Genomic DNA, 27,898 nt, shown 5'->3' on the forward strand with positions numbered 1-27,898 from the left:
CAGAACCTGATCACTTCTCTCCTTCCTCACTGCTACTGCCTTGGTCCAAGCTACCACCATCACCAGCTTGGATTTCTGCAGTAGCCTCCTAACTGTTCTCCCTGCTTCCACCTGGCCCCCTTCAGGCTCTCTCTCAGCAGCAGCCAGATAGTACTTTTATTTTTTTTTAAATATTTTATTTAGTGGGGGGAGAGGCAGAAGGAGAGGAAAAATCTCAAGCAGACTCCGTGCTGAGCACAGAGCCTGACACAGGGTTCAATCTCACAACCCTAAGATCATGACCTGAGCCAAAACCAGAGTCCCACGCTCAACCGACTGAGCCACCCAGGTGGCCCCAGACAATGCTTTTAAATGGAAGGCAGAGGCTATCCTTCTCAGAACTCCTCCTTGGCTTCCCAGCTCACTCAGAGTATGAGCCAAAGGCTTTACTGGGATCTGCAAGCCCTCATGTGATCAGGCTGTCATTGTCACCCTGGTCTCATCTCCCTCTCTCTCCTCCCCCACACCATGCCACCCTAGTCATGCCAGCCTCCTCCCAATTCGCCAAACATACCAGGCACGTTCCTGTCCCAGGACATTTGTGCTTGCTATTCTGCACTCTGTCCAGTAAATTTTCCCTATTTTGTTTTCGTGTATTCCCCCAAAGGGAAAAAAAAAACCTGTTCTGAGTGCCTACACTGTGCCTGGCTCTACAATTTTAAACAGGGTGTTCAGGGTAGGTGTTACCAGGAAGGCAACATTTGAACAAAGACCTGAAGAGGATGAGGGATTTGCCCCTGTAGTCAGTCTTCTAGGAGAAACAGTTTCATAACTCAGTCTTCCATCCCCACCTCAACAAACTTCTGCTTAGGTCTCCTGGACAGAACTACATTGTGTGGACACCTCTTAATGCAGAAGCTGGGACCGTGGAGAACAGGAATGTCATGATTGCGTGACAGAAGCCATTACCCAGGGCTGGCTCATTATTGTCTCAAACAAAAGCAGGGTTCTATTAGCAGAGAAGAAGGGAGTAATGGATATTGTTTATCAAATAAAGAACTTAGTATAGTGCCTGGCATTTAGCAAGCAGTAAATTTTTGCCTCTATGTTACCTAATTCACAACTACAACACAATTATAATATTCTTGCTATAGAAACGAAGAACTTCATCTGGCTTATGATGGCAGTTATTATCAGTTCAGAATGGTATTGGTATTGTGTATTTATAATCTTAGCTTTCCTTATCATGTCACCAGCCTATGGCCACCAGTGGGGTCACATAAAGAGTCACAGCCCAAGTTTCATGGGATCTCGCACCACCTGCTTATCTGGTATCTCATCCTTCTGCAAGGCGCCCCAAGATGTGTCCTGTTGCTCCTGGGATGGAGGTTGACTCACATATGTTTAAAAACAAGCCTACAACCATCAGTCCTTCAAGGCTCCCTTCTCTCAACATGCTAGAGCTGCCTAATGGCCTGTAACATGGCAGAGGGTGCTGGGACAAAATGCCTTTGTGTCAACTTAGGTTCTGCATGAAGCTAACGCCAAGGCAAGACTAGATGTACAAGAGATTTATTAGGAGAGAGAGCAGAAGCAGCCAGGGAGGGCCTTTAGACCTCAGTGCAAGTCTGGTGTGTATGGAAGGAGAGAGGGAAGGTAAAAGGTTGGGGTGGGATGATTCAGACCACTCAGAACGCTCACCTTTCTTGGACTCCAAGGCTTTGGAGCTCAGGCAAATGTGCTGCGCTGCTTCTCCCTTTTCTGGGATGAGTTCTCTCTGAGGCTATTCAACTCACACTGGGAAGCTCCAGCTGAGAAGCTAACTTCCTATAATGGAAGATGGGGGGATACTGGGCATGAATGAAAATGGAGTTAACTGGTGTGCCTCCTTTCGGTTCCCAGTGCTCCAGCCCTTTGTCCACTGACCATTCCTTCCCAACGGCCCTATAGGTCAATTCAGTTTTCTTTTTCTGCCCTTCAGTCTTTTGATCTGGCTTGCAGTGTAGTGAAAAGAAAGAGGGCTCTGGGATCCAGGCAGACCTGAGTCTGATTCCCAGCTTCATCCCCTTAGGCAAGCTATACTGTCTCTTAGGTCTTGGTTACACCATCTGTATATTGAGGATGATGATTATACCTACCTCACCCAAAGGTCATGTACGTAAAATACCTGGCAGTTCGGGGGTGCTAGTAAGTGCTGCCTCCTTTTCTCGCTTAAGCCTCAGGTACCCACACACACATACCCCAGAGAAAACATAGTATTTCCTCTTTGTCCTATGTAATAATCTCTGATTTTAACTTTTTTGTTATTATTAACAATAATGCGAATGTCTCTCATTCTCAAATATGACTTACGCAGTGGCTCTGCACACCTAGTTTAATGTTAGCCTTGATCATTTTAATGAGACTAGATATGTTGGACCTAGTATGTATGTATGTATGTATGTATTTTTTAAAGATTTTATTTATTTATTTGACAGAGAGACAGCCAGCCAGATAGGGAACACAAGCATGGGGAGTGAGAGAGGAAGAAGCAGGCCTCCAGCGGAGGAGCCTGATGTGGGGCTCGATCCCGTAACGCCGGGATCACGCCCTGAGCCGAAGGCAGATGCTTAACGACTGCGCTACCCAGGCGCCCCTGGACCTAGTATTTAAAATTTAAACAGTAGCTTTATTTTTTGAAGAACTTAAAATGGTATGGCTACCTAGAAAATTAATCATTCTAATAATATTTGATTTATTTAGGTTAAATTTAATTATCATTCAGCTTTATAGACTGCTTTTTTACCCAACCAGAAATGCTGCATAATGAAACAAGCCTATTTTCAGGTCCTCAGATAACCATATCATCTGGTGCACTTCAGATGAAAAGGCAACTGACTCCAGTAGATGGTGGTCGTTGGCCTGGGTACACTTCCACAGCTTCACTAATCCACCACTGTCAATGATTAACATTACCCTGTGCCCTCTACCCCCAAGCGTTGCTTGGGGTAGGCCATCTTCCACCCAGTTGCTAGGATGCCATCGTCAGGTCAGATACCATGTAACTGAGCAAGGCTCCCAGGATGGAAATTAAATACCTCGGCTAAGGGCAAATTAAACCCTGTGTGATGAATCCACTCCTTCCATGGCTGATGAGCTATTTAAGGGTCACAGGTCATGTAAAAACAACTGCACACCATCAAAGTAGAATCCCAAACACCCAAGAATCCAACCTCGACAGTTTACTGGGGAAATGATAGTTTAAAAAAAAAAATTAAGTGTAATTACTTCCAAATGCTCTCTTGTTCACAAATATGACATTAAAAATATATGCAGTGAGTATGGTAAATAATTTAGGTTGTGTTTTCCTGCAGTCATGCCAATGTTCCAAACTTAAAGGGACAGAAAATAAGATTTCTCTAAGTCACCTGTACATGTAATATTCCGGGCTATTTTTATTCCTTTTTCTTAAAGAGAAGGAAAGAAGACGTAAATACCAGATTTCACATTCTTCCCATCAATTAAAGATAGTTCTTCCAGCCTGAAGCTGTATTTTTAAGAATAATTCTCTTTAAAATTTTTTCTTAAAAAAACAAAACCACACTAAATCAAATCTAAAACATGGCAAGTTTCTGCTTTATTTTGACCTTAGTAAACAAGCTAAATTAACAATTAAAATTGACACTGATTTTTCACTTTTAATGAAGTTTCCAGACTGTATGGATCTAAATCTAACAAGAAAACAGAATGAACTCCCCGTTTTACAAAATCTAAGTAAGGATCATCCTGGTAATGGGGCTATGCATGCAGGGAGATCTAGTCCCCAGAAATTTTACACTATAGACAGAATCTGAAATAAAGAGATTTTGCCTCAGTTCATTATGAGGATCTTAATTTCAGTTGATTGAGGGTATCAGAAAATCTGCGTAGGGAGGGAGGTGACAGAAATCACCAACGCTTGTCAAATATCTACGCACACCTCTACATTTTCCAGCCTCTTTGGCAGATAGACTGTAGCCTGTGACTGAATTCTAGCCAACAGGATGTGGGTAGAAATGATAGAAGCCACTTCCGGACCTGGCTTTAACTCATCTTGTGAAATCCTCCAACTGCTATGTGTTTCAGATGACATGTTTATAAAATAACGTTTTTCAACCTGTTTCAGACTTTCAGACAGGCAGGAAATAAACCTTTATTGTATTAAACCACGGATACATCAGTGTTTATTTGTCACCACTTCATAGCCTTGCCCATCCTGATGAATTTGGGTGGATTAGAGAATACTCAGTCTCATTAGAACACATGAACACAACTGTTAGTTGGAAATCAGGAATTGGACTTAAATCTGTGCACATTTAATAAGACACTAGAAAATTTTAAAAAGCCATAGCTGAAGATATCAAAAGAAAACCAACTTTCTTATATTAGAAAATACCTCTATCCACATGTTGAAAAGAGTACACTATATTCCAAGCAAATCCTAGCGTATTCAGTAAGTGGGTGAATTGGGATTGGCATACTACTCCAAATCCCATGATTGTAATACCCAACACTGAGGCCAAAGTGGTCATTTAAAAATCAAATCTGAACCCCATCCCTTCCCTCCTTAAAACCTTTCAAGGATCCTTGCTGCCCTCAGGATAGGGTCTAAGTTCTTTATCTGCTAATGACACAGCCCTGCTTGCTTTTTGAGCCCATTTTTTACAGCTTTGGCTTCCCTGCCTCCCCTTCAGATGTTGCAGTCCATGCTGTTTTCTGCAGATCCTATGCTCTATCTCACCTCTGCTTCCTAGAAAATGCTATTCCCTTTTCATGGGTAAAAACCTACCAAGAATTTTTAAAATGCCCTAAAATGAATTAATATCTAATGCAGTACAACAGTATCTACATATATTTAAAAAATGATTCATATGTAGTTCTCCTATGGGAAACGAAGAGCGCTCATAAGGATTTGTTTGAGAGAGGCGCCTGGTGGCTCAGCTGGTTAAGCATCTGCCTTTGACTCAGGTCATGATCTCAGGGTCCTGGGATGGAGCCCCCACATTGAGCCGCAAATCAAACCCCGCATGGAGGAGTTCCGCCCAGCATCCAGCCTGCTTCAAGCCACCCCCTCTCTGGCCTTGAGCCCAGGCTGAGCCCCACATTAGGCTCCCTGCTCAGGGGGGAGCCTGCTTCTCCCTCTGCCCTATTCTTGCTCACTCGCTCTCTCTCAAATAAATAAACTCTTTAAAAAAAAAAAAAGGAATTTATTTTAGAAACCATAACAGGAATTGACAATGTGATATTAACCGTTTTCAAAGTCACGAAGTAAGACGGCTACCTGGATCGTAATCAGAACTTTGGAGTCAGAGACAGTTCTGAGCACTCCGTCACTTACAAGTTTTAGTAATTTAACCATAACAACTTTCTGCTGTGGCAAAATAAATTCTCAAAAATGGCCACAGCATTTCCCATCCCACATGCTCTTTAAAAGCATTGCCACACCCCCATCAGGAGACAGATTCTTGAAATGGAGTGTGACTCTGTGGTAGCCTCAAAGCATAGAATGCAGCAGAAATGATACTGAATGACTTCTGGGGCCAGGTCATAAAGGGCAACGCAGATACAGGTCCCACCTGGCTCTCTCATTGAAAACTCACCCTGGGAACCCAGCCACCATGTTGTGCGGAAGCCCAGGCTACATGGAGAGGGCACACGGAGGTGTTCTGGTTGATAAGCCCAAGTAAGATTTCAGCCAGTGACCAGCTTCAACCACCATACATGTGGAAGGAACAAGCCTTCAGATAATTCCAGGCCTGAGCTATTGAGCCAACCCAGCTGTTGCTGACTGGAGCCTAGATGAGCTCTCCCTTCCAAGACCTGCCCGAACTCAGGTTTGTGAGCAAGTGAGCAAAGTAAATTCTGCCATTATTTTAAGCCATTAAGTTTTGGTATGATTTTTTATGTAGAGGTAAATACCTGGGAAAACCACCTCATTTGGTTCTTGTGAGGATTAAATGAAATAGAACATAGAAAATTCCTGGTACAGTGTCTGAAGCACAGTGAATGTGAGTTATCTATAATGTATCCATAACTGTGGCAATTGCCTCAAAATAGCATATTTATTTATTTCTATCCCTACTTTAAGAATTATAAAGAAACATAAGCTGCTTTTAATACATATAATCCAGTAAGACAATCAGCTATGTACTCAAATAATTACAACAGAAAACAGAATAAAATTAGTGCTATGTATCTTAAAATTTGAAAAAGGTCTTTAATAAATATCAAACTATGAATAAGGGAACTCTGGTGAGTGGGATTGCATTTAAGTAGGAGATAAGAAAAGATAAGAGGAGCATAGAAGAATGGGCTTTCAACTACATACTCTTCTGAACTGTTGGAACTACTACAGGAAACATGCATTTCTTTATTTCTTATTATCCTTTTTACTGAACTATTATTTATAAACAGTGAAGTGTACAAATTCTAAGTGTGCAGCTAACTTAATTTTTAATTATGTATACACCCAAGTAACCATGTAACCATCACCCAAGCATGTATTCACTAACAACTCTATTACTATAGTTTACATTTTATAGAATTTTATATAAGTGAAATCATATGGTATTTATTTTTGTCTTATTCTTTCACTTTTGAGATTCATTCTTGTGTACATTAATATTTCATTACTTTTTATTGGGCTAAATAGTATTTCATTACATGGATACACCACAATTTGTTTGATAGACATTTGGGTTTGTGGTTTCCAGTTTGGGGTTATTACAAATTACTCTTCCGTGATCATTTCTGTGTAAGTTGTTTTATGGACATATGTTTTCATTTCTCTTGGATAAATATCTAGGAGTAGAATGTCTGGCTCATATGGTGTGTATATGTTCAACTTTCTAAGATAATGTCAAATGTTTCCAAAGTAGTTGTGCTATTTTACATTCCCACCAACAGTGTGAAAGTTACATCCTCAGTTAGCCCAGGATGAAAGTGTATGAAAGTTCTAGTTCCTCCGTATTCTTGCTAGTATTGTCAGTCTTTTAAAATGTAGCCATTCGAATTAGTGTGTAGTGGTATCTCAATGCAGTTTTCATTAGCATTTTCCTGATGACTGATGTTGGTGAGCTAATTTTCATTTGTATTTTCTATCCACATGTCTTCTTTCATGAAGTGTTTATTTACATATTTTGCTCATTATTCTTGGAGGGTTTTTTTTAATTGTTGAGATTTTAGAGTTCCTTATATATTCTGGATACAAATCTTTTACCAGATACATGTAAATATTTACTTTCAGTCTGTGGTTTATCTTCTCATTCTCTTAACAGTGTCTTTGAAAGGGCAGAAATTTTTAATTTTGATGAAGCTCAATTAATCAGTTTGTTTTTTTATAGATTATGTTTTTGTTGACTTATCTAAGAAATCTTCGCATAACCAAGGTTTTCTTCTAGAAGTTTTATACTTTCAGGCTTTACATTTAGATCTATGATCCATTTCAAGTTGATTTTTACATATGGTAGAAGGTATGGATCAAAGCGTTCTTTTGGTTTCAGGGGGAGGGGGTTTGCATATAAATACCCAATCATTCTAGCACTATTTATTGAGAAGACTGTCCTTTCTCCACTGGATTGCTGTTGTCAAAAATCAGTTGTGGATCAGAGAAAAACAAATATCATATGATTTCACTTATATGTGGGATCTAAAAACTCAAAACAAACTAAGAAATAAATGACTCAAATACAGGGAACAAACTGGTGGTTGCCAGAAGTGAGGTGGGTGGGGGGAATGGGCAAAAAAGATGACAGGGATTGAGAGGAACAAACTTCCAGTTATAAAATAAATAAATCACGGAGATGTAAAGTACAGCATAGGAAATACGTATAGTCAATAATATTGTAATAACATTGGTGACAGATGGTGACTACACTTATTGTGGTGAGTACTGAGTAATGTATAGAATTGTCAGATTGGGACAACTGGCTGGCGCAGTTGGTTAAGCATCTGCCTTCAGCTCAGGTCATGAACCTAGAGTACTGGGATCGAGTCCCGCATTGGGCTCCTTGCTTGGTGGGGGGGGGGAACCTGCTTCTCTCTCTGCCTGCTGCTCCTCCTGTTTCCCCTGCTTGTGTTCTCTCTCTCTGACAAATAGATAAAATCTTAAAAAAAAAAAAATTATCGAGTCAGTGTTGTACACCTGCAACTAATATAACATTGCATTTCAATTATAGTTCAATAATAAATTTTTTTAAAAGTCAGTTGTCCATATATGTAGGGCCTTTTTCTGAACTCTGTTATGTTCCATAGATGTGTCTATCCTGATACTAATACCATACTGTCTTGATTACTGTCACTTTAAAAGTCCCCTTAAAATCAGATAGTATTCGTCCTCCATAGTCATTCTTTTTTTTCCCCCCAAGGTTGTTTTGGCCTTCATATGTATATTTATGCTAATTTACATATGCAATTCTGACTTTCATAAAATTTCCACTAGGTGATTAGCTAGAGGTCCAACCCCATTGTGACTCAGGCCCTGTGTAAACGCACTGAGGATACAGCTGATAATGGCTTAAGTGATCCTGGGGTAACTGAGGATGTAAGCAGATGGAGGAAGTTGAGATGGCTAATAAAGGAGCTAGCAGTCTCTCAGAAGCAAATGTGACACGCAACTGTAGAAGCACCATCCAGGGAGCAGAAAGTTAACAGAAAGAACAGAGAAAAAGCAAAGGAGTGCCTCTGATATTTTCTTATGCATACCCTTTATGAGGTTTAACAAACTCCTACTTTAAAATAAAATCTAAATAACCCCTACCATCGTTAACACCCTAGTATTTTAGCAGATGATGAGACTTCATACTTCCAGGCGAGACTACAGAACCTAATGGAAGGTAAGTTTTACTTCTAGGCAGAGGAGGAGGCAGATTCTGGGGAAAGGCAAGACTGGCTGGGGTATCTGAGGCTCACGGCACCAGAACTGGCACATGGCCACAGGGGCTAGAGGAGGAAATAGTTCATCAAGAGAGGCAAGAATATGCCTAATTTTGGCTACTTTGCTGGTTAACAGGATGCCCAATGGCAGCCATCGCCTAGCAATTACCTGGAAAATCTTTGCATGTTGGTTTTGGCTGCCAATACACACTTCCGTTTCCTGCTCCATTTGACGAAGGGTCCCAAAGTTCATCCTGTGACAGTTGGTCACTATAGGAGGAAGCAATAGGAGGTAATTGTTAGGGGATAACATCCTGTTCTCGTGTTTCCATAAAAGGGGGGGGAACTTGACTTCTCAAGAGGAAGGAGTATGGGAAGATCACTTCCAGCTTCCCTCTGACTCCCTCACTTAACTTTCTCCAAGTCACGGAGACTGACTCATCTGACTGGTGAATTGAGCAGGACTTGAGCATGCCTGCCTGGGAGCCTTCTGTGTTCTCACCTACAGAGCCAGCCTGTCTGTAATATGCACTTTTTTTTTTCTTTTTTGTAGCCCTGTAGCGCTGACAAGCCGTACCCCTGCCAGGAGGCTTGTTTTTAACTAAATGTGCCAGTGACTGGATGGGAATGATCAGATCCCAGGGACTGTAGAAAGAAGCTTACTTGGCCATAGACCTAGCTATTTTCTCCAGCTTACCTTCCTCAGTAGTAAATCTGGTATTTTGATCTCCGTATGTCTGGCTCCTAGGTCTTGGTTCTAATTTCAGGAGGGAAAAATAGGTGTGCTGTTAGTCTCCTACCACACCTATGTTAATATAGAGGGAGCTTGAAGGAAGATAGGGTGGTAGGAGAGGGTTAAAACTTTAAAAGGAAATAAAATGAAAAAGAAAATATGGTCAGAGCCATTGCTCTGAGAGGCTGCAAAGACTGGGCTTTGGCCAGTATGGAGTCTGCAACTCCAGGGCAGCTGGGGTTGACAACACAGGGCTCATGAGGAATGCACCCCACTTGGGACACAATCTCAGACAGGCTGCAGACAGACCCTTCCTCACCCTGCCTTCTCTCTCCACTGCCAGTTCAAGTGAGATTTAGGCAAGTCTGGATGTGGTGCTTTTGTCCCTTAAAAAGAGAATAGCCTAATATCATCTATGTGTCCAACTTCCAATGCAGATTTGAGTTTTCTTGTGCCCCAATATTTGTGAAAGGAAAGGGGGAAGGATAGAGGCTATATAACTCAGAATTTCCCTTAGTATGCATGCCAAGGTATACATTATAAATTTATTTTTGTTTATAGAAAAAAATATGGTCAACTTATTTATGACAAATGATACTGGTTTTCCATTTATGGTAGCAATATAAAGTTGTACTCTAAAAATAAATTAAATTGAAAATAAAATTTTTTAGAGAAAATAAGAAAATAATACTACACATGGTATTTGAATATGGTAGAAATTGTGAAGGCTACCTGTAATGAGAGAAGTCTGGGAAACTAAAAGTTATGTGGAAAGGATCACAATACTCAAAATATGCATTATTTTTTAGAGGCTATTAATAGCAATGTTATATCTTTCTAACCCTGATGAAATCTAGGATTTGTAGTAAATTCACATATTTTGTGACTCTTTTAGGAATTAATTATAATGGGGGGGGGCTTCCAAAATGACACTTACTGTGAAGTATACTGAAGCTTATGACTTACTTTAAAATGTACCAAAAATTAACACAGATAATGATAGGCATATGATGAAACACATATAACAAAATGCTTACAATTACAGAATCTAGCTGGTAGGTATATGGCTGTTCACTGTATAATTTTCAACTATCCTTTATACTTGTAAACATTCATAATGAAATGTCCATGGGAAAAGATACTAACATGCCTTCTTTTATGTATAGTTTAGTTGACCTTACAGGTGAGTTTTGACGTTGAGTACAGAATCCAACATAGATTCACAGCCTTGGACAGATGGTACTTCGTGCTCCAACATTTCTTGTCAACCAGCTTAGACAAGTTATTTTCACTTACCTAATGATTCAAATTTGCCCTTAGGTTAAAATGTGAGTTTTACAATGGCTACAGGGCAGGGTAAAGTTAGTCAAAAAGAGACTCAAATGCTGGCAAACTGTGTCCCTTTTCTTGAACAAAGGTCAAGAACAAGGGGTCACTGTTCAATATCTGCAGCTGTGAAAAAACGTGAGCTGCAGGCTTGCTGTCTCTCACTTTCACAAAAATGTCTTGAATGCAAGACTTTCCCTCTTCTTGATTTAGTTAATATTCACCGTATTTTTCTAAAGTTGAAATTTTAAACTCTCCTTAGAGGAGTTTCTAGTCAAAGAAATAGGTAGAATGTTGAGGCCAACACCAAGTTTCCACTTCATAAATACCTCCAGTAAGCAAAACAACAACAACAAAAGAAAGGTTAACTCAAATGACTTAAAAGCATGCCAGGGGCCTTATCAAACAGATAAGGATTAAGTTAACCCAACCCAGGGGCAATATCTAGGCATTTTTCTCAATTGCTTAAAACAAACACTTGACATTGAGGAAGACAAAAAACATGAAATGCAGTGGCTGTTTCCCCAAAATGGTCTCTGCTACTCTTTCTAATAAGAGTTCTATTTTTGGGTTCATTCAACTTTATGAAAATATTTTCTTTTAATAAAATGAAAAATAGTTTTTTTTTCAGTTCTAGCAAAAAGTACACACTGAAATGAATCAGGATGGTTTTTGCTCATGATTTCTACAAAGAAAGAAATGCCGCGTTTTAACAAAAGCTCTCTTAGAGACCTTCCTTTCTTATGGTGACACTTCTTCATACACGTTATTTAAATAATTGTTTCCACTGAAACAATTGCTATTCTTCAGCCAAAAAAAAAAAAAAATACCCCAAATTTATGAACCCACTAACTTTTCAAGTCATGAATATTCCCAAGGCCATTCTAGTTCCAAAAGAAACACAAGTCATTTAAAACAAAAAAAAAAAAAGGAGAACACTTTGTTAACTACAAATAGTTGCTACACAGGAGTGAATTTTTTTTTTTTTTTAAGATTTTATCTATTTGTCAGAGAGAGAGAATGAGCGAGCACAAGCAGAGGAAATGGGGGGAGTGGTAGGCAGTGGGAGAAGCAGGCTGCCCACTCAGCAAGGAGCCTGATGTGGGACTCCATCCCAGCACCCTGGGATCATGACCTGAGCCAAGGCAGACACTTAACTGAGCCACCCAGCTGCCCCGGAGCGAATATTAGAATAATTACATAGACATTGCCCCTCTTGGTCCTTGGTCTTTTCCTGACAAAAAGATAACCATTGTCTGAGAATCCCTTTACATTCATTCATTTATTAACATTTAACTGAACATCTCTGTTATAGTTCCTAGGCACATGGCAGTGAAATAGATATATAAAGGTGTGGATATACTTTTTTACATTTTTTTTTCTTTTAGATTTACTTATTTAGGGGCGCCTGGGTGGCTCAGCCGTTAAGCGTCTGCCTTCAGCTCAGGTCAGGATCCCAGGGTCCTGAGACCGAGCCCCGCATCAGGCTCCCTGCTCAGTGGGAAGCCTGCTTCTCCCTCTCACACTCCCCCTGCTTGTGTTCCCTCTCTGGCTGCCTCTCTCTGTCAAATAAATAAATAAAATCTTTAAAAAAAAAAGATTTACTTATTTATTTTAAAGAGAGAGAGCAGGGCAGGGGGTGGTGATGGGGAGAGAGAGTCTTTTTTTTTTTATTTTTTTTTTATTTTTTTTTAATGATTTTTTATTATATTATGTTAGTCACCATACAGTACATCCCCGGTTTCCGATGTAAGGCTCGATGATTCATTAGTTGTGTATAACACCCAGTGCACCATGCAATATGTGCCCTCCTTACTACCCATCACCGGTCTATCCCATTCCCCCACCCCCCTCCCCTCTGAAGTCCTCAGTTTGTTTCTCATAGTCCATAGTCGGGGAGAGAGAGTCTTAAGCAGACTCTGAGCTGACAGTGGAGCCCAAGGTGGGGCTCGATCCCACAACCCTGAGATCAGGATCTGAGCCGAGACCAAGAATTAGACGCTCAACCGACTGGGCCACCCACGTGCCCCTTAAAGTTTTTCTTCTTAAATTAGGTTTATTTTCTAAAGTTATAAATGTCCATCGTTTAATCAAATAGTACAGTCACTATTTGGTACTTGTTACAAGAAACAGAAATCTACATCTTCTTCCTCCCCCAATTTTCAATGCAGGTCACTAATTGGGTTTTCAGAGGTAGCCTCTGAAGTGGCATTTGAGCACAGAAGTGAAAGAACAAAAAATAGCCACTCAAGGAAAGTCTGGATGAGGAGCATTTCATATAGCGGAAATGGCAAGCACAGAGATCCTAGGACAGGAATGAAGTCCTCAGTGTTGCTAGAGCACAGGGAGCAAGGGAAGAGCCTGCAGAAATGATAGTTTATTTTTTTTAAAGATGACTTTGGCTTCTGTGGGTAGAATGGATGTGAGTGTGGAGAGAGGAGAGTGATAGCAAAGAGATGAAACAGGAAGAGACTGAGAGATGATGGGAGCTTGGTCTAGAGTGTGAATAGTGACAAACCTAAGTGTATGGTTCAAGGATATATTGTGGTCAGAACTGTTGACGGGTTGAGTAAGGGGGAGTGAGAAAAAGATGCCAGTTTGGGGGCAATAGGGTGAGATGAAGACTAGGGAAGTGTTGTGACATATGAAGACTGTCAGGCTGCTGGGCATTTGAAGCCCCTTCTTAAATTCATAATTTATCATTGTGTAAATTCCAGGAAAGCATGCTAGCTAATTGCTCCCTGACGCCTGGAAGCTGGGGCACAATCTAATGCTTCCGTCAAGGATCATGAATCAGGGATGATGCTGCGGAGCAGGGCTGTTTTATAACTAATTCCAGTGGTGTGCATGAGCTGTGTTTCGTGGCAGTGCCCTAATCAGGCATAGCCTTGGCTGCTGTCATTCTGATCACCTAGCCTCTCTTAGTTCTGCTTATCTTCCAAGTCTAGTTCTCCAGCTTTCCCATTTAAAAAAAAATTGAGGTATGACTTATATAAAGGGCAAAAATCTTAAGTATGGAACTTGATATGTAAACATCTGTGAAACTTCCCCTGAGATCAAGATAGAAAACATTTTCAGCACCCTGTAACAGTCTTCCCTCTGAAACATTATTATTTATTTTTAAATGAATTCCATTTCTGCCTGAATTAGCCAGTTTTTGGCTAAGTCAGAAAGCAACCAAGAACTCTGATTTCTAGCACTTCAATGTTTTTTTTTTTTTTAAAGATTTTATTTATTTATTCGACAGAGATAGAGACAGCCAGTGAGAGAGGGAACACAAGCAGGGGGAGTGGGAGAGGAAGAAGCAGGCTCATAGCAGAAGAGCCTGATGTGGGGCTCGATCCCAGATCGCCGGGATCACGCCCTGAGCCGAAGGCAGATGCTCAACCGCTGTGCCACCCAGGCGCCCCTCTAGCACTTCAATGTTTATCAAACATGAGCCTTACTGAATTAAAAATGAGCCTTGGGCTGGGAAAAGAGCAAAAGAGCATTCCTCTTCATACCAAAGTCCTCAAGTCTGTAAGATTCAAAAAGAAACTTGTTATTATTAAACATAATACAATTTTATCATTTTTAAAATCATTTTCCAAGTACCTAAAAGTTGGTGTCTTTAAATTATAAAATCCTAAGCCTTAAAGTCATTCTGTCTGGAAACATTAATTCTTTTCAGGAACCATACCACTACCCCAACCTGTTTCTTTAGGGTTCCTAATATAAAGCCACACAATCTGAAGTTTTCCAGAGAGTTAGGATATGAACTTGGCTTTGATATATATTCACTCTTCCTGCTTTCTTATTGTTGTGTGACTATTGGCATCATTACCAGGTACAGAAGCATTAGTACTTAGTAACAGGACATTATAAGGTATTTTAGTAAATACTGCATTAATAATAGCAACTTCCACTACAAGGAGCTCATTTAAAATATATAATGGAGTCACCTCAATCTCACTTGATGGCAACTCCATCCTTCAGTTGATCAGGCCTTACCCCTTTCTCTCACAGTCCACTGGCAGATTCTTTTGGCTCCTACTTCCAAAACACATCCAGAATTCAACCAGTTCTCACCACCTCTATTGCTTCTTCCCTGGTCCAAACCACCATCTTTCTTGCCTGGATTACTGCAAAACTGGATGCAAGAAGGTAATACAGAAATGCCTTCACAGTTCTAAACGGAAGTGAGTTTGAACCCAGAGCTGCAGGTCCAGTCAAAATGAAGTATACGGAAAAAAATGAAGGCCTTGTCAGACAAGCAAGGACCCAAAACTTTCTCTCTCAAGCACCCTTCCGGTCGGGGGTGGGGGTGAGGGAAGTGGGGGGTACAAGGGGTGGCAAGTGGTGTGTGTGGTAGAGGGAACTACTTCTATACTTCAGCAAACAAAAGAAGAACACCCCTAAATTTTAGAAAAGTGAGATATAAAACAAAACAGAATATAAGAGTGCAAGGAAAACATATCCCAGGATGACCCCTAAAAACCACATCATCCACGTTTGATAAAGTTGATTAAAAAGCTTAGGATGATCTCAGGGTTATACTGAAGAAGATATTTTTCTTCTGTCAAAGAAAAATAAAGGCAAGAATGTACTTCATGAATCCCAGAATGAGAGTTAAAAGCACTCTAAACAAATTTGGTATTTCAATAGCGTAATAAAAGAAGAATAAAAATCTGCAAAAGCCATGACCCAATTATGAAGCAAATAACACACAACATGATTTGGAGAAGTTGATGGCTATAACATAAAATAATCCATTTGACCTTTAGCTTGGAATATTCTGCTTAAATCAGCATAGACTTCAGGACATAAGACTGGGTATGTAGGAGACAAAACCACCTGGCTAACCTGTAAATGCTTTTGCATAATCCAGTGCATAATGGCTAGTTATTGATTTGTAGTTTTTAGAATCAATATATAAATGAAAAGCCTATGTCAAATATAGTTCCCCCCAAATAATATAATCTATTAATGTTGATTATATCAACTAATGGTGTAACTTAGAGAAATTAAGAGATAAAGAAGAACTAAAAATATTACATGGGGAGGAGGAATGGATATTCCTTATCATTCATACTCGACAATCAACAGATACTACTTAAATGACAAATCAAGAAACAGCAGCAGTAAACCTAGACCCGGTGATGGAGGTAGTACCTACCTGAAGAATGAAAACTAGCTGTTACCTCTGAGAAGCAGGGCTGGTGTGAATGGCAGGGAGGCATACTTTTACTTTTTACTCTCTATCCGTCTGAATTGCTTGAAACCTTATTCAGGTACATGCACTGAAATTAAGATTGTTTTTAATCCTATAAAACATTGGGGCTGGTAGACTTAGAAGGAAATGGTAGCTGACAGTCTAATAGTGCAGAAAAAGCAGTTATAAAAAACTCAAAAAAGGTTTGAAGTTACAGGTCATTTAAAGTAAAAGCATCAACTTACTAAGAACTACTAAATACAGCAGAGTCAATAAAAGAGATTTGTAGTTAGGACTCAGTGATTTAGACAACAATACAGCAGAGTCAATAAAAGAGATTTGTAGTTAGGACTCAGTGATTTAGACAACACAGATGTTTAGTATTTTCTATTTAAGATGGCAGAGATTAAACTATTTCCATCCAAAATTACATAACAAAACACATCTGGCCTTGAAAGTATTTCAGATTCTGGAAAATTCAATTCTGGACCAAAAAATATTGTTACATGTATTTACGGATAACATTCGATCGTCCAATGCTCTAACACATTTGTTTAAAAAGAATGACATCAAAATAAGTAATCCTTAAAATCATTATAATAATTAATAGCATGACACCAAGGTTATAATACTTTAATAAAATATTTACATTTCTGGAACAACTTATTCAATTCATACAATATACATGATACAGCAAACAAAAACATTTAAAGCACATTTCTTTTGACTGTTTACTCAATATATATACCTGTCACATATTCTTTTGGTATTCTTCGGAATTGTTATACAAAGCTTTAAAAAATGAAATTTTCGTATAAAAATAGTTATTTATCTGGCTTTTTAACAATTGAGTTTTCAAATTAAATAATAAGGTATTCTGTTTACCAATGTATGTTACATAGAAAGTTAAATACTTTAATATTTAGAAAAACACCAAGAAGTCAGTTTTCTAACAGCTGCTACATCTTTAAGTTGGTGATTCAAATTTTATTTATAATTTTTAAATTACATGTTCTGTAGGTATAAAAGTTTTAAAAAATACATTCCAATTTAATAAAAAAGACTTCCAAATTTACATTTTCAAACACTGCTGTAATTGCTATAGTGACTATCTTATAGATATACTTAGCCAAAATAAGTTAATTTTTCAAAATCAGTAACATGGAGTATGCTGGGCAAGATTTCTTTAAAAACAAATGAGGGTAATTATAAAGTCAACGTTATAATGTACTACTACAAATAAATACATTTAAAGTATAATCACTTTGTTTTAAAAAGCAGAACATAAAAATGCATAGAACAGGTGAAGATATTTTTTAATGCAAATCACTAGTGCAGAAACCTGGGCTCTTAATCCCTTAAGAAATTAGAGGCTATCAATTTAAAAGATGACTTCTCACTAGGGATATTATGACTGTGAATCAAAAAAAAAAAGAAAGTCTATGATTTCTATTCAGATGCTTCTAGTGTTTTGGTTCCAGTGTTTCTATGGAACTCCTTTAACTTAAATGTTCTTTCCCTGAAAAAGACATTTTAAGCTAGTAATTTTGGCCTCATGACATATATACTTTAAAGATACATGTGATTCTGCAGCCAATGCCTCCCCCATTCTAATATCTATCCATATATGCACTTATAAATAGATACATTTTCAGGATTATAAAAATATTTAATTTTTATAAGCTTAAATAATCACGGAATGTTAATGCAGAATACATTAATATTTGTATAATTTTACTTTTATTTATAAAAAGGTTTTTTATAGCAGCATTTGCATTGCAAATGAAATACGATCAAATGATGTTGCAGTGTACATGGACTCACACTGCAAACCAGAAGGAGCAGCTGCCACGTTCCTCTAAAAGAAACATTTGTCTCAGCTACAAAAGAGCAGTTTCTACTAAGTACAAGAACCATGAGGGGCTAATAACTTATCTGAACCTTGTAAGTGCATTTAAAAGTTATCTCCATAGAATTGGCCATATTTGTTAAAAATATCCACAAGTCCAAGTTACCTTTGCCCCCAAAATATTTTCTAATGAGATAAGTAAAAATGATATTAATGAAGTGTTTTTAATTGAATCACATGAATTTACTAGAAATTAATGGACTTTTCAAGAGTAAAAAAATAAAGCCATCACTGTGAGAGGTATAAGAAAGTGAGAAAGACTGATTTGAAATTTAAAACATTACAAAAAAGCAAGTTAAAACTCTCCATCTCAAACACTCATATTAAGCTTGTTTTTGTTGAGTTCACGCTCCAGATTTCCAATCAAAATATCAATACTTTCTTGTAGGTCTTTAAGATTGACTTTTCGATCCACTGTAGACTCAATTGTCTGCATTGTCAAGTATGTCTGAAATGTGTACTCTTTGGACACAGGTACTGGCTGTTCAATCATTATATCTGGTCCATACATTTTGCTACAATTTTCTCCGTTTTCTCTATCTTCTGAAGAGATATCATCATAATCTGTATCATTTAAATTTTCTTTTGTATTTAGAAAGTAGTTTTCTCCACAGCTGCTCCAGTCTCCTGCATAACGATTGCTAACTGGACTGTCTAATCTGGTTTGCCTTGGTCTAAGTAATTTTGATGAATCAGTACCACTCAAATTTAACATGCAAGGTCGCTCTTTCTTCCTCCTCAAATAATTTAGAGAAGACTTCTGCTCTGGAAACAAATTGTCTGTTGATTCTTTGACAGTTAAATGTTGCACTAGAAACAAACAATAAATTTGTTTAGTCACAGCCATCCGACTGGCCTTAAAAAAACCCAGCAAAGATAAGCCGTTTAATAATCAACTACAAACATGCATTAAAACAAAACATGCACACTATTTAAAAAAAGGCATTCCATAATTACTTTTTTCTATCACCAGAAATAATCAAGACTAGGGACAGAAGCTAGTAGAATGTTCAATGGTGCTAATTCATGCCATATCATAACATCCCCAAACAAATTTCTGATGTTGATTAACTTTCGGTGCAAGTTAATTATTATCTAGCTATAATCCAAACAGTAGTTAAGCTGGTAGCTTCTTCTAAATTAAAAGCTACAGCAAAAAGCAGGCAAGCCATGTTGGTGTACAAACTAGAGAAAACAAAAAGGTCCTTCTTCTGCAAACATCTAAATGAGGCAAAGACATCTAAAGTGCTCACTCTAACCTTTGTGCTTTTTTGCAATTCTATTAGCAGCAGTGTTATAATTTACTTCACTAAGCAGCCCAAATTTCACTTTGATAAAATGCACAAATACTAGACTTGATCACTTGTTACCTGACTTTGGTTACACAGCATTAGCTACTAATAGTCTTCATTTATTGCCTGAAAACAGTACAGATATTTTATTTTCCCATTCTGGTTAGGTATCTAACAATCTCAAATAACATTCTCCATATTAAGATTCATTTCTCCTAAAAGTATACATTGTACTGGCCATACGGATTACTAGATATACATATCATGACAAACCAAGGCTTTACTGCTTACCCTTTCTGTGAATATTGGACAAACATTTGTCTAAGGTTCTCCTGTACATAAAATGGACTTAAATGTTGAGGCATAGCTTTTAAAAAACTGTCCGTAATATCTTTCTCTTTCTGCTTATTTATTCTCCATTAATAAATGCCTCTCCATTTACACTTTCTTTCACTAAGACACATATCATCAGTGTGAATAATATTATCAGTAGTAACACACCTACTTTTCACACTCCAGCATATAATGAACGCTTGTTTCCTATTGTAGAAAATAAGATAATTGAAAAGTAATATAAACATGTGCATCATTCTAGTTTTCCAGACGTACAGTGATCTTAACATTTTTCAGATCACATAATTTTTTTAACTTAGATTTTATTAAAATACTTGATAACTATCTATAGGTATGTTTTTAACATTTCCATTTGTCTATATTTTTATGATGGCCAGTATGTATAATTACAAATAGCTAAAAATCACTTGATCAAAAATTTTCTGGAAAGTAAAGGTCTGATATTTACTTTAAGTTGATCTTTAATAACAGTATTAATATCGAATGCCCCATGCCATTAATTGATGCAATTGCAGAATGAATATCTGAATTTTTTCCACTGTTTAATTATTCATATTCCTTTTTCTCCTCTAGCTGCTAATCTCCACTAAGTCTCCTTGCCTTTCTCCCTCCTTTTCTGTGCTATTCCTGTTCTTAATGCTTAAGTGTCATGACTGTTTTTTTCATTACAGTACTTTGCTAACCCTGAAGTCATCTGATTTGTGATCCAACCAAAGTAAACCTTTTATTTTTTAAGTAAGCTCTATGCCTTGGCAACATGGAACTTGAACTCATAACCCCAAGATCAAGAGTCGCATGTTTCACCAACTGAGCCAGTCGGGTGCCCCAAAGTAAAACATTTTTGACTGTAGGTTGAGCTTATCTTGTTGTGCCCCCACCTCTGACATTCATCTGCAAAACCCAGATTTATTTTGTTGCCAGTTACTTAAAGTTGTTTAACTAATCCCTATTCAAACATGGTTTTTGTATATTTCCTTGGAAAATATTTAAGAAAGCAATCATAATTTTATATCTTTTAAGCTAAAAATTCAGTTTGTGAAAAATCAACTTCACTGACTTTTTAAACTACTGATGTTGGAGTGGTTTCCTATTAAAAAATGCAGAGAAAATGGTTAATTTTAACCCCAAAAGGAAAGTTCTGGTTTCCCCAGCACTATGACTGCCCATCTTCAACAGAATAAAATTTAAAATGCAATCTATAAAGTTGCTGAAAATGTTTCAAAATGTAAAGATAAGTACTGAGAAACTTAATTTTCTTTCTTGTTCTACTGATAGATTTATATTTTTAATCACCAGTTTATTAGCCTTTTATCTACAGTATAATTGCCTTATTTAACAGAATATATTAAGTGCCTAGTTAATGCCAACCACTGTCTTAGAACTTGGGTGCATAAAGGTAGGCAAAATCTAATCCCCGACTTCATAAAGCTTAGTCTAATGAGAAAAATGAAACAAAATGGAATAGGAAAATATTACAGCTTTTCCCCAAAAACCTGCCCCAAATTTACTCATCACAGAAAATGTGATACAGCAAACAGCTGGTCTAGGAGTTACACTCACTCTAAAGCTATTTCCCCATCTGTAAAGACAAAGTAAATTTCAATATTCTTCTTAAAACAGCAAAACCATTTTTAAAAAGCAACAATTTTGTAAAACTGCAGTACGTAAAAAAGATGAAAAGAAGACCATTTTGATCAAAAGGGAAGTGTGTTTACATTCTGTTCCCTCACCTGTTGCCAATCTGGCTCCAAAGCTGCTTCCGAAGAACCTGAGGGCTTGGCAGAAGACAATCTGAAATGCTGCTGGCACGATGATTTTTACCTTCCAGTGCCCATCTGCCAGGATTCTAACTGATCACTTTGCAGATAAGATTTTTCAAATGGAAAGCTTAAAGCAAATTTTAATACTGCCCCAAATTAAGAAACAAAAAATAAACAAAAAGAGCAAAAACGAAGGTCGGTGGGGGAGGGTGGAAGCAACTCTTTACCTCCGGAGTAGGGGAAATTCCAAAAAAGAAAAATAAGTAAGACATGCATAGCAAGGAGGGTCAAACCCTTCCATAGGGTTTGATGCATAGAGATGGGCATTCACCAAGTTCGTATGCTATGGCCCATTCTCTGTATCACTATCGATTTTCTCAGGCACAGTAACTGCACTGCTTCTACTTAATGTCCGCCTTTCCTTGAATCCAAAAGCAAATGATTTAGAGGGCCAAATTAACTGGTATTTATTCTCATCTTTCTGCCCTTTATCTGAGGGACTTTAACTAAATAAAAATACAGGTTATAGAAAAGGGGGCAGGTTTGTTGTTGTTGTTTTTTATTGAAGTACAGCTGACATATGGTTATATCACATTCAGGTGTAAACACAGTGAATCAACAACTCCAGACATTACACAACGCTCACCACAACAGGTGTGGTTACCATCTGTCACCAACGTTATTACTATGACATTGACTATATTCCCCATGCTGTCCTTTTCATCTCCTGGACTTGATGTGATCTGATAACTGGAAGTCTGTATTTCTTAGTCCTCTCCACCTATTTCACTCCTCCCTCCACCCACCTCCTCTCTGGCAACCACCAGTTTGTTCTCTGTACTTATGAGTGTATTTTCGGTTTTTTTTGGTTTGTTTATTGATTTGTTTTGTTTTTTAGATTCCATATGTAAGTAAAATCATATGGTATTTGTCTTTCTCTGTCTGACTTATTTCACTTCACACGATACCCTCTTGGTCTATCCATGTTGTTGTGAATGGCAAGATCTCCTTTTTTTAAATAGCTGAGTAATATTCCACAGTGTGTCTGTGTGTGTCTGTGTGTGTATCACATCTTCTTTATCCTTTCATCTACCGATGGCACTGAGGCTGCGTCCATATCTTGGCTGATGTAAGGCTGCAATAAACACAGGGGTGCATATATCTTTTCAAATTTGTGTTTTCATTTTCTTTGGGTAAATACTCCACAGTAGAATTACTGGATTGTATGCTATTTCTAATTTTTTGAGGATCCTCATACTGTTTTCCATAGTGGCTGCACCATTTACATTCCCACCAACACAGCACAAGGTTCTCTTTTTCCCACATCCTCAACAACGCTTGTTATTTCTTGTCTTTTGGTATTAGTCATTCTGACAGGTATGAAGTGATATATCACACTGGCTTTGATTTGTATTTCCCTGATGATCAGTGATGTTGAGCATCTTTTCATGTGTCTATTGGCCATCTGGATGTCTTCTTCGGAAAAATGTCTATTCAGGTCCTCCGGGGCAGTAATTTTTAAGTAACATTAACCTCCGATACAGAATTAATGACAACGAAATCAAGTACTGATAGTAAACTCCAGGTAAGCAAGTTTTCATCTTGATTCGAATGATTAAGATGGCTCCTTTCCCAATTCCTGATGCTTATTAGAATTAAAGCAGGTGTAGGAAAAACTATAGGAAACACATTTAAAACTTTAACCCGAGATCTCCCTTATGTTGGGTACCAAATGCAGAAATCAAACAATTATCCAGAGCATTTTGATTCCGGATTTTTAAATAATTAATGATATATACCACCTCAGTTAAAATATAGATTAGAAATAATTTTAGGGGCGCCTGGGTGGCACAGCGGTTAAGCGTCTGCCTTCGGCTCAGGGCATGATCCCGGCGTTATGGGATGGAGCCCCACATCAGGCTCCTCCGCTAGGAGCCTGCTTCTTCCTCTCCCACTCCCCCTGCTTGTGTTCCCTCTCTCGGTGGCTGTCTCTATCTCTGTCAAATAAATAAATAAAATCTTTAAAAATAATAATAATTTTAAGTTTGAAAGAAAGCAAAACTTTTAACTTTATAAATTTAAAAGTTGAAACTTTTTATTCACTTTCTATAATTAATTAGATGTATTTTAAAAGACTAAATCAAGCATTTCTTTGTACTTTAGTCTATCTTCATATGTACCATTAAAAGAGTAACAAAGAACTAACTTTATGCAAAACACTTGCCTCGATGCCGTAGATGCCTTGTCTACAGAATCTTCACAACCAGGAGGTAGGCACTATTTATAGAGAAGCATACTGAGGCTTAGGGGAATTAAATATGTGCCTGGGCCACAGTCTGGATCCGAATCCAAGGCTGACTCCAGGGCCCAAGCACTTTTACCACTGTGTGCTACACACAGCTTCTAAGTACTTTCATGTTTGGTATTATGCAGGGTGGGGAAGGGGAGTGGGAGTTGCAAAGGATAAGAACATTTGGGAATTTTCTTTTTTTTTGGAACTTAAATACAGCATCCTATATAGAACATCTAGTTAAATGCATATTCCTTTTAGCTGTGAAACTATATAAGAGAGGTATTAGGAAAATAACTGTCAACTTTTTGTTATTGACTGGAACAAAGGATGGATAAGTAAGATGGAAAGATCAAAGGTGATTGTCAAGTTAAGCCTGGATAATTTGGAGAACAACCATGAATACAGTAAAGATGTCAGGAAGAAGAACTGAATGAAGGAGAAAAATGAATTCTGCTTCATACCGGTTGAACTTAAAATGAGAAGGGTAAAGAAATTAACATTTATGGAGTACCTATTTTGTGACAAGAGCTGTGCCGAGCACCTTACAAACATAACTTTTTATTTAATTCTCCTATAAACTCTATAAACATACTACTAAATCCATAGGACAAAAGATGACATTGAGGCTCTAAGACGTTAAAGAACTTGCCCAAGATCAGACCGCTAAGAAGTATCACAACCAGGACACAAATCCAGGTCTGGCCAAAATGTGTACATCGATCTATATGTCTACAACATTATCAGCAAAAGCAAAAAATGTAAATGGAGAAATTTAAAGGTATCAATTCATAACTATTTGAAAAAGCAAAATCTAGAAAAGATTTTCTTGACTCATATATGGGCATATTTATTGATTAGCTAATTCAAACCCCCTATCATTGAAAGAGAAAAATATTTCCATAGAATCATTTACCTGGCCAGAGTTGAAGTAAGTAATGAAGAACTTCAATATGTTTTTTAAAATCCAAAGCACTTGCAAGTTCTTCTGAATCAGTAAAGACTCTGTTGTTATGGGTGGAAGTCTCTTGCCTCTGACTTAACAATACTGGTCCAAAGCACACGGCCAAATTCTGGCAAGTCATCTTATTCACTTCATGATAAGAAGCCACCAATTTCAAATGATCCAGCAACATCTTTAGGGTTGCCTAAATTAAATTAAATTACATTTCACTTAATAGAGTTACACACAGGGGCAAATTCAAGGACACAATTTATAGCAGAAAATATAGATAAGCATCCTGTCGCTTTTTAAATGGTTGTTTCAAAGATTTGCTTCTAAGTTGGAATATTTGGAACTTTGAAACTTATTTTCTTATAAAAACATTACATAGGACCCTTAGGTTCCAATGACATAATTTGATCCATTAAATGGTTAAAATATATACTCTTTATAAAAGGCTCATGAATGCATTCCAAATTTCAACTGGAGTCCCTGAGAAAATATACATCGACATTTTCGTCTTTCCTCCACTAAAATGACAACAGCAAAGGCTGTGATGATAGAGGAATTAGGTAAGAGTTTTCATCTTTAAGCACAGATAAATCCTGTAGTCATAAGCAGGGGACTACCATCTTTAAATCTAGGAAGGCAGTGATTTCAAACATGACCTGGTCTCGCATGATTCAGATTAGGAAAAAGGCCGATGCGCTTAACTAAAAAATGCTTTAAATAGACAAACCATGAATAGTATTCCTAGAAATAACAGAAAAACTTGTTTAAAAATAATACTTTTTAATATTTGAAGAGCTAGTAAGGGGAGTTTGCTCAAGAAATGGAAGGTTATTTAGGTTTAAGCAATTATGGAAAGAAATTATGTTTTTGAAGTCCTGGCATATGATCAATCATTTAACAAATAAAATGAGTATATGATTTCTTCTTAATAATTATATTAAAGAAATGAATGACAAATAAAACTGTAATTATAAAAGTTTTTTTAAAAAGAAAAAAAAAAATCGAAATGACGTATTTCTAGGGCCAAAAGTGACATCTGGATTCAGTGAGCAGAAGGTCATTAGTAACCTTGGCAAAAACAAGTCCAGAGAGATAGGGTAGGAAGCCAGATTACAATGTGTTGAGTAGTCAAGGGTGGTGAAGAAGTAAGGACAGCCGAAATAAACATTTTTTCAATGTCTGGCTGTGAAAAAAAGTTATGAAGAGAGAATGAAAGCCAGAGGAGACTTTAATTGACATTTTGAAATCAAAACAAATCAATGAATCATAAAAACAATGTAAATAAAAAGTATCTGTTCCTCTTCACATTTCCTAACACAAGTGGGACTCTACATTCATTGACATCTAAAAGCTAGTTTCAGCATATTGTGCTGTGAACAACATACATACACACACACACACACACACACACACACACACACACACACACAACCACCTCTGGTTAAATATATTAGGTTTACTCTCAACAGCAAACCAAAAAATAGAACTTAAAAAAAATACTTTTTGTCTACTAAGTAAGACGAGCCAAACAATGTAATTGTTGTGTCCCTCTTGAAAAGTAATATGAAAATGTATTAAGAGCCTTTAAATGTTCATATCATTTAAATCAACAATTCCACTCCGAGATTCTATTCCAAATACATAATTCTAACTGAAAAGAAATCTCTGCAAACAAATATATACAAATAGGTTCAAAACCAAAATATTATACAAAAGAGAACAGTGACAAATTATGTCAAGTCCACTCAAAGGAATATTATGAAGCCTTTTAGAAAGGACGCTAAGTACGAGCTTTAGGGCCTAAAAGGCCTAAATTCAGGTGAAAGATACAACACTCATAAAGGCTATATCACTTGGAGAAGTGTTTAAATACCTGGACACTCATTTCTTCACTTAAAAGTAAAATGACACAATTTTACCTTATATCAAAGAAGGAATATCTCTATCCCTTCACCCCACCCTTCTGCTGCTGCCCACCTCTTTGTAGCTGTTCCCCTCTTTCCACCCAAAGGAATAGTAATTGTTCATCTAATTGGAGTGAGCACAGGATGTTCAGAAGACTACAGTGAACTGGTGAATGAAGTTTTGGGGCTTAACATTTCTATCTGCTTGGGCACCTGGGTGGCTCAGTCAATCAAGCGTCTGCTCTCAGCTCAGGTCATGATCCCACGGTCCTGGGATCAAGCCCCAAGTTGGGACCCCTGCTCAGCAGGGAACCTGCTTCTCCCTCTCCCTCTGCCACTCCCCTCCTGCTTGTGCTCTCCCTCTCTCTCAAATAAATAAAATATTCTTTAAAAAATTTCTATATACTCATTCTTGCCCTTTCTACCCTCACTGATAACAAATATAGGTAAAGTTGGCCTCATCTGGACAAGCCCAGCCATATCTCTCTTATTTTCCCTTTTGTACTAAGGAACAACAGCTTAAGTTAGGCTAAGACTGGTTCTGCAGACCCGGCTATCCTTCTATCTGCTCTGCAGGCATGCCTGAAGATACTGACCTCAAGATTTAGATTGTCAGGAGGCAGCAAATGGGAAGAGGCAAGAAGGAAAGAAATGGTGGTGGTGAGGATTGCTAAATCTCCAGGCTAAGTGATGTACATAAAACAGTTACCATATTTTTTTTAAATACTAAAAGGAAATAAACTAATATGTTAATTATAGTTGCCTTTGGATACTAGTAACTGCAATTTTCCATTCTTTTCTATATCTTCCCAATTTTTCTATAATAAACATATATTATTTTAATAATAAGGTAATCATACTTCTAAAAATGTATAGGAAGTACCTGTGCCTAAACTAAAATTACATACAGAAAACAGATTGTTATCTAGATTTACTCTGCTTAAGAAGCACTTTTTAGATTTATGTTAAGGAGTGTTTAGTAAAGACAGAGCTTAAACTCGTAGTGCTACAAATATGAAATACCTGAAAAATTATTTGTGCCCTGGAGCTAAGTATAAATTCACTAGCTGGCTTTTAGAGAAAAAGGTATAGCACATATGTTTACCTTCTCAACATCAGGAAGACAATCAAGCAGGTCGACAGTGTACTTAGAGTCACTTGGGTCATTCTCACATCCGCTTGATGACATTTTCAAAGGATTTTTTGCCATTGCATCTAATACAGCCTCATAAAGCTGCTTTGTTATCAGAGGAGAAGGAAGTTCTCTTAGATAGTCCTTAAGAACACCTTTAGAAAACAAAGACAGAGAGATA

At 37.6% G+C, this 27,898-nt stretch overlaps 1 protein-coding gene across 5 annotated transcripts in view; it reads right to left on the reverse strand.

The window, feature by feature from the left end:
* The window catches only part of SYDE2 (synapse defective Rho GTPase homolog 2), a 78,828-nt gene that overhangs the window by 14,195 nt on the left and 36,735 nt on the right, over positions 1 to 27,898 (reverse strand). Inside the window, exons 5-8 of one of the 5 annotated variants that reach the window (XM_087866069.1) lie at positions 27,691 to 27,872; positions 24,643 to 24,874; positions 9,041 to 9,141; positions 1,681 to 1,806 (exon numbers count right to left, since the gene is read on the reverse strand). In XM_087866069.1, the coding sequence (XP_087722195.1) occupies positions 1,708 to 1,806; positions 9,041 to 9,141; positions 24,643 to 24,874; positions 27,691 to 27,872 (614 nt within the window). In that variant the 3' untranslated portion in view covers positions 1,681 to 1,707. Of the gene's footprint in view, positions 1 to 1,680; positions 1,807 to 1,829; positions 9,142 to 16,493; positions 18,841 to 19,400; positions 22,572 to 24,642; positions 24,875 to 27,690; positions 27,873 to 27,898 lie in introns of those variants that run through there. The other 4 variants (XR_015726285.1, XM_087866070.1, XM_087866068.1 and 1 more) reach the window with 4 other exon arrangements.

This window comes from Ursus americanus, chromosome 12 (genome assembly GCF_024610735.1).
Source record: "Ursus americanus isolate L20-20 chromosome 12, mUrsAme1.1.p, whole genome shotgun sequence".
Lineage (NCBI taxonomy): Eukaryota > Metazoa > Chordata > Mammalia > Carnivora > Ursidae > Ursus > Ursus americanus.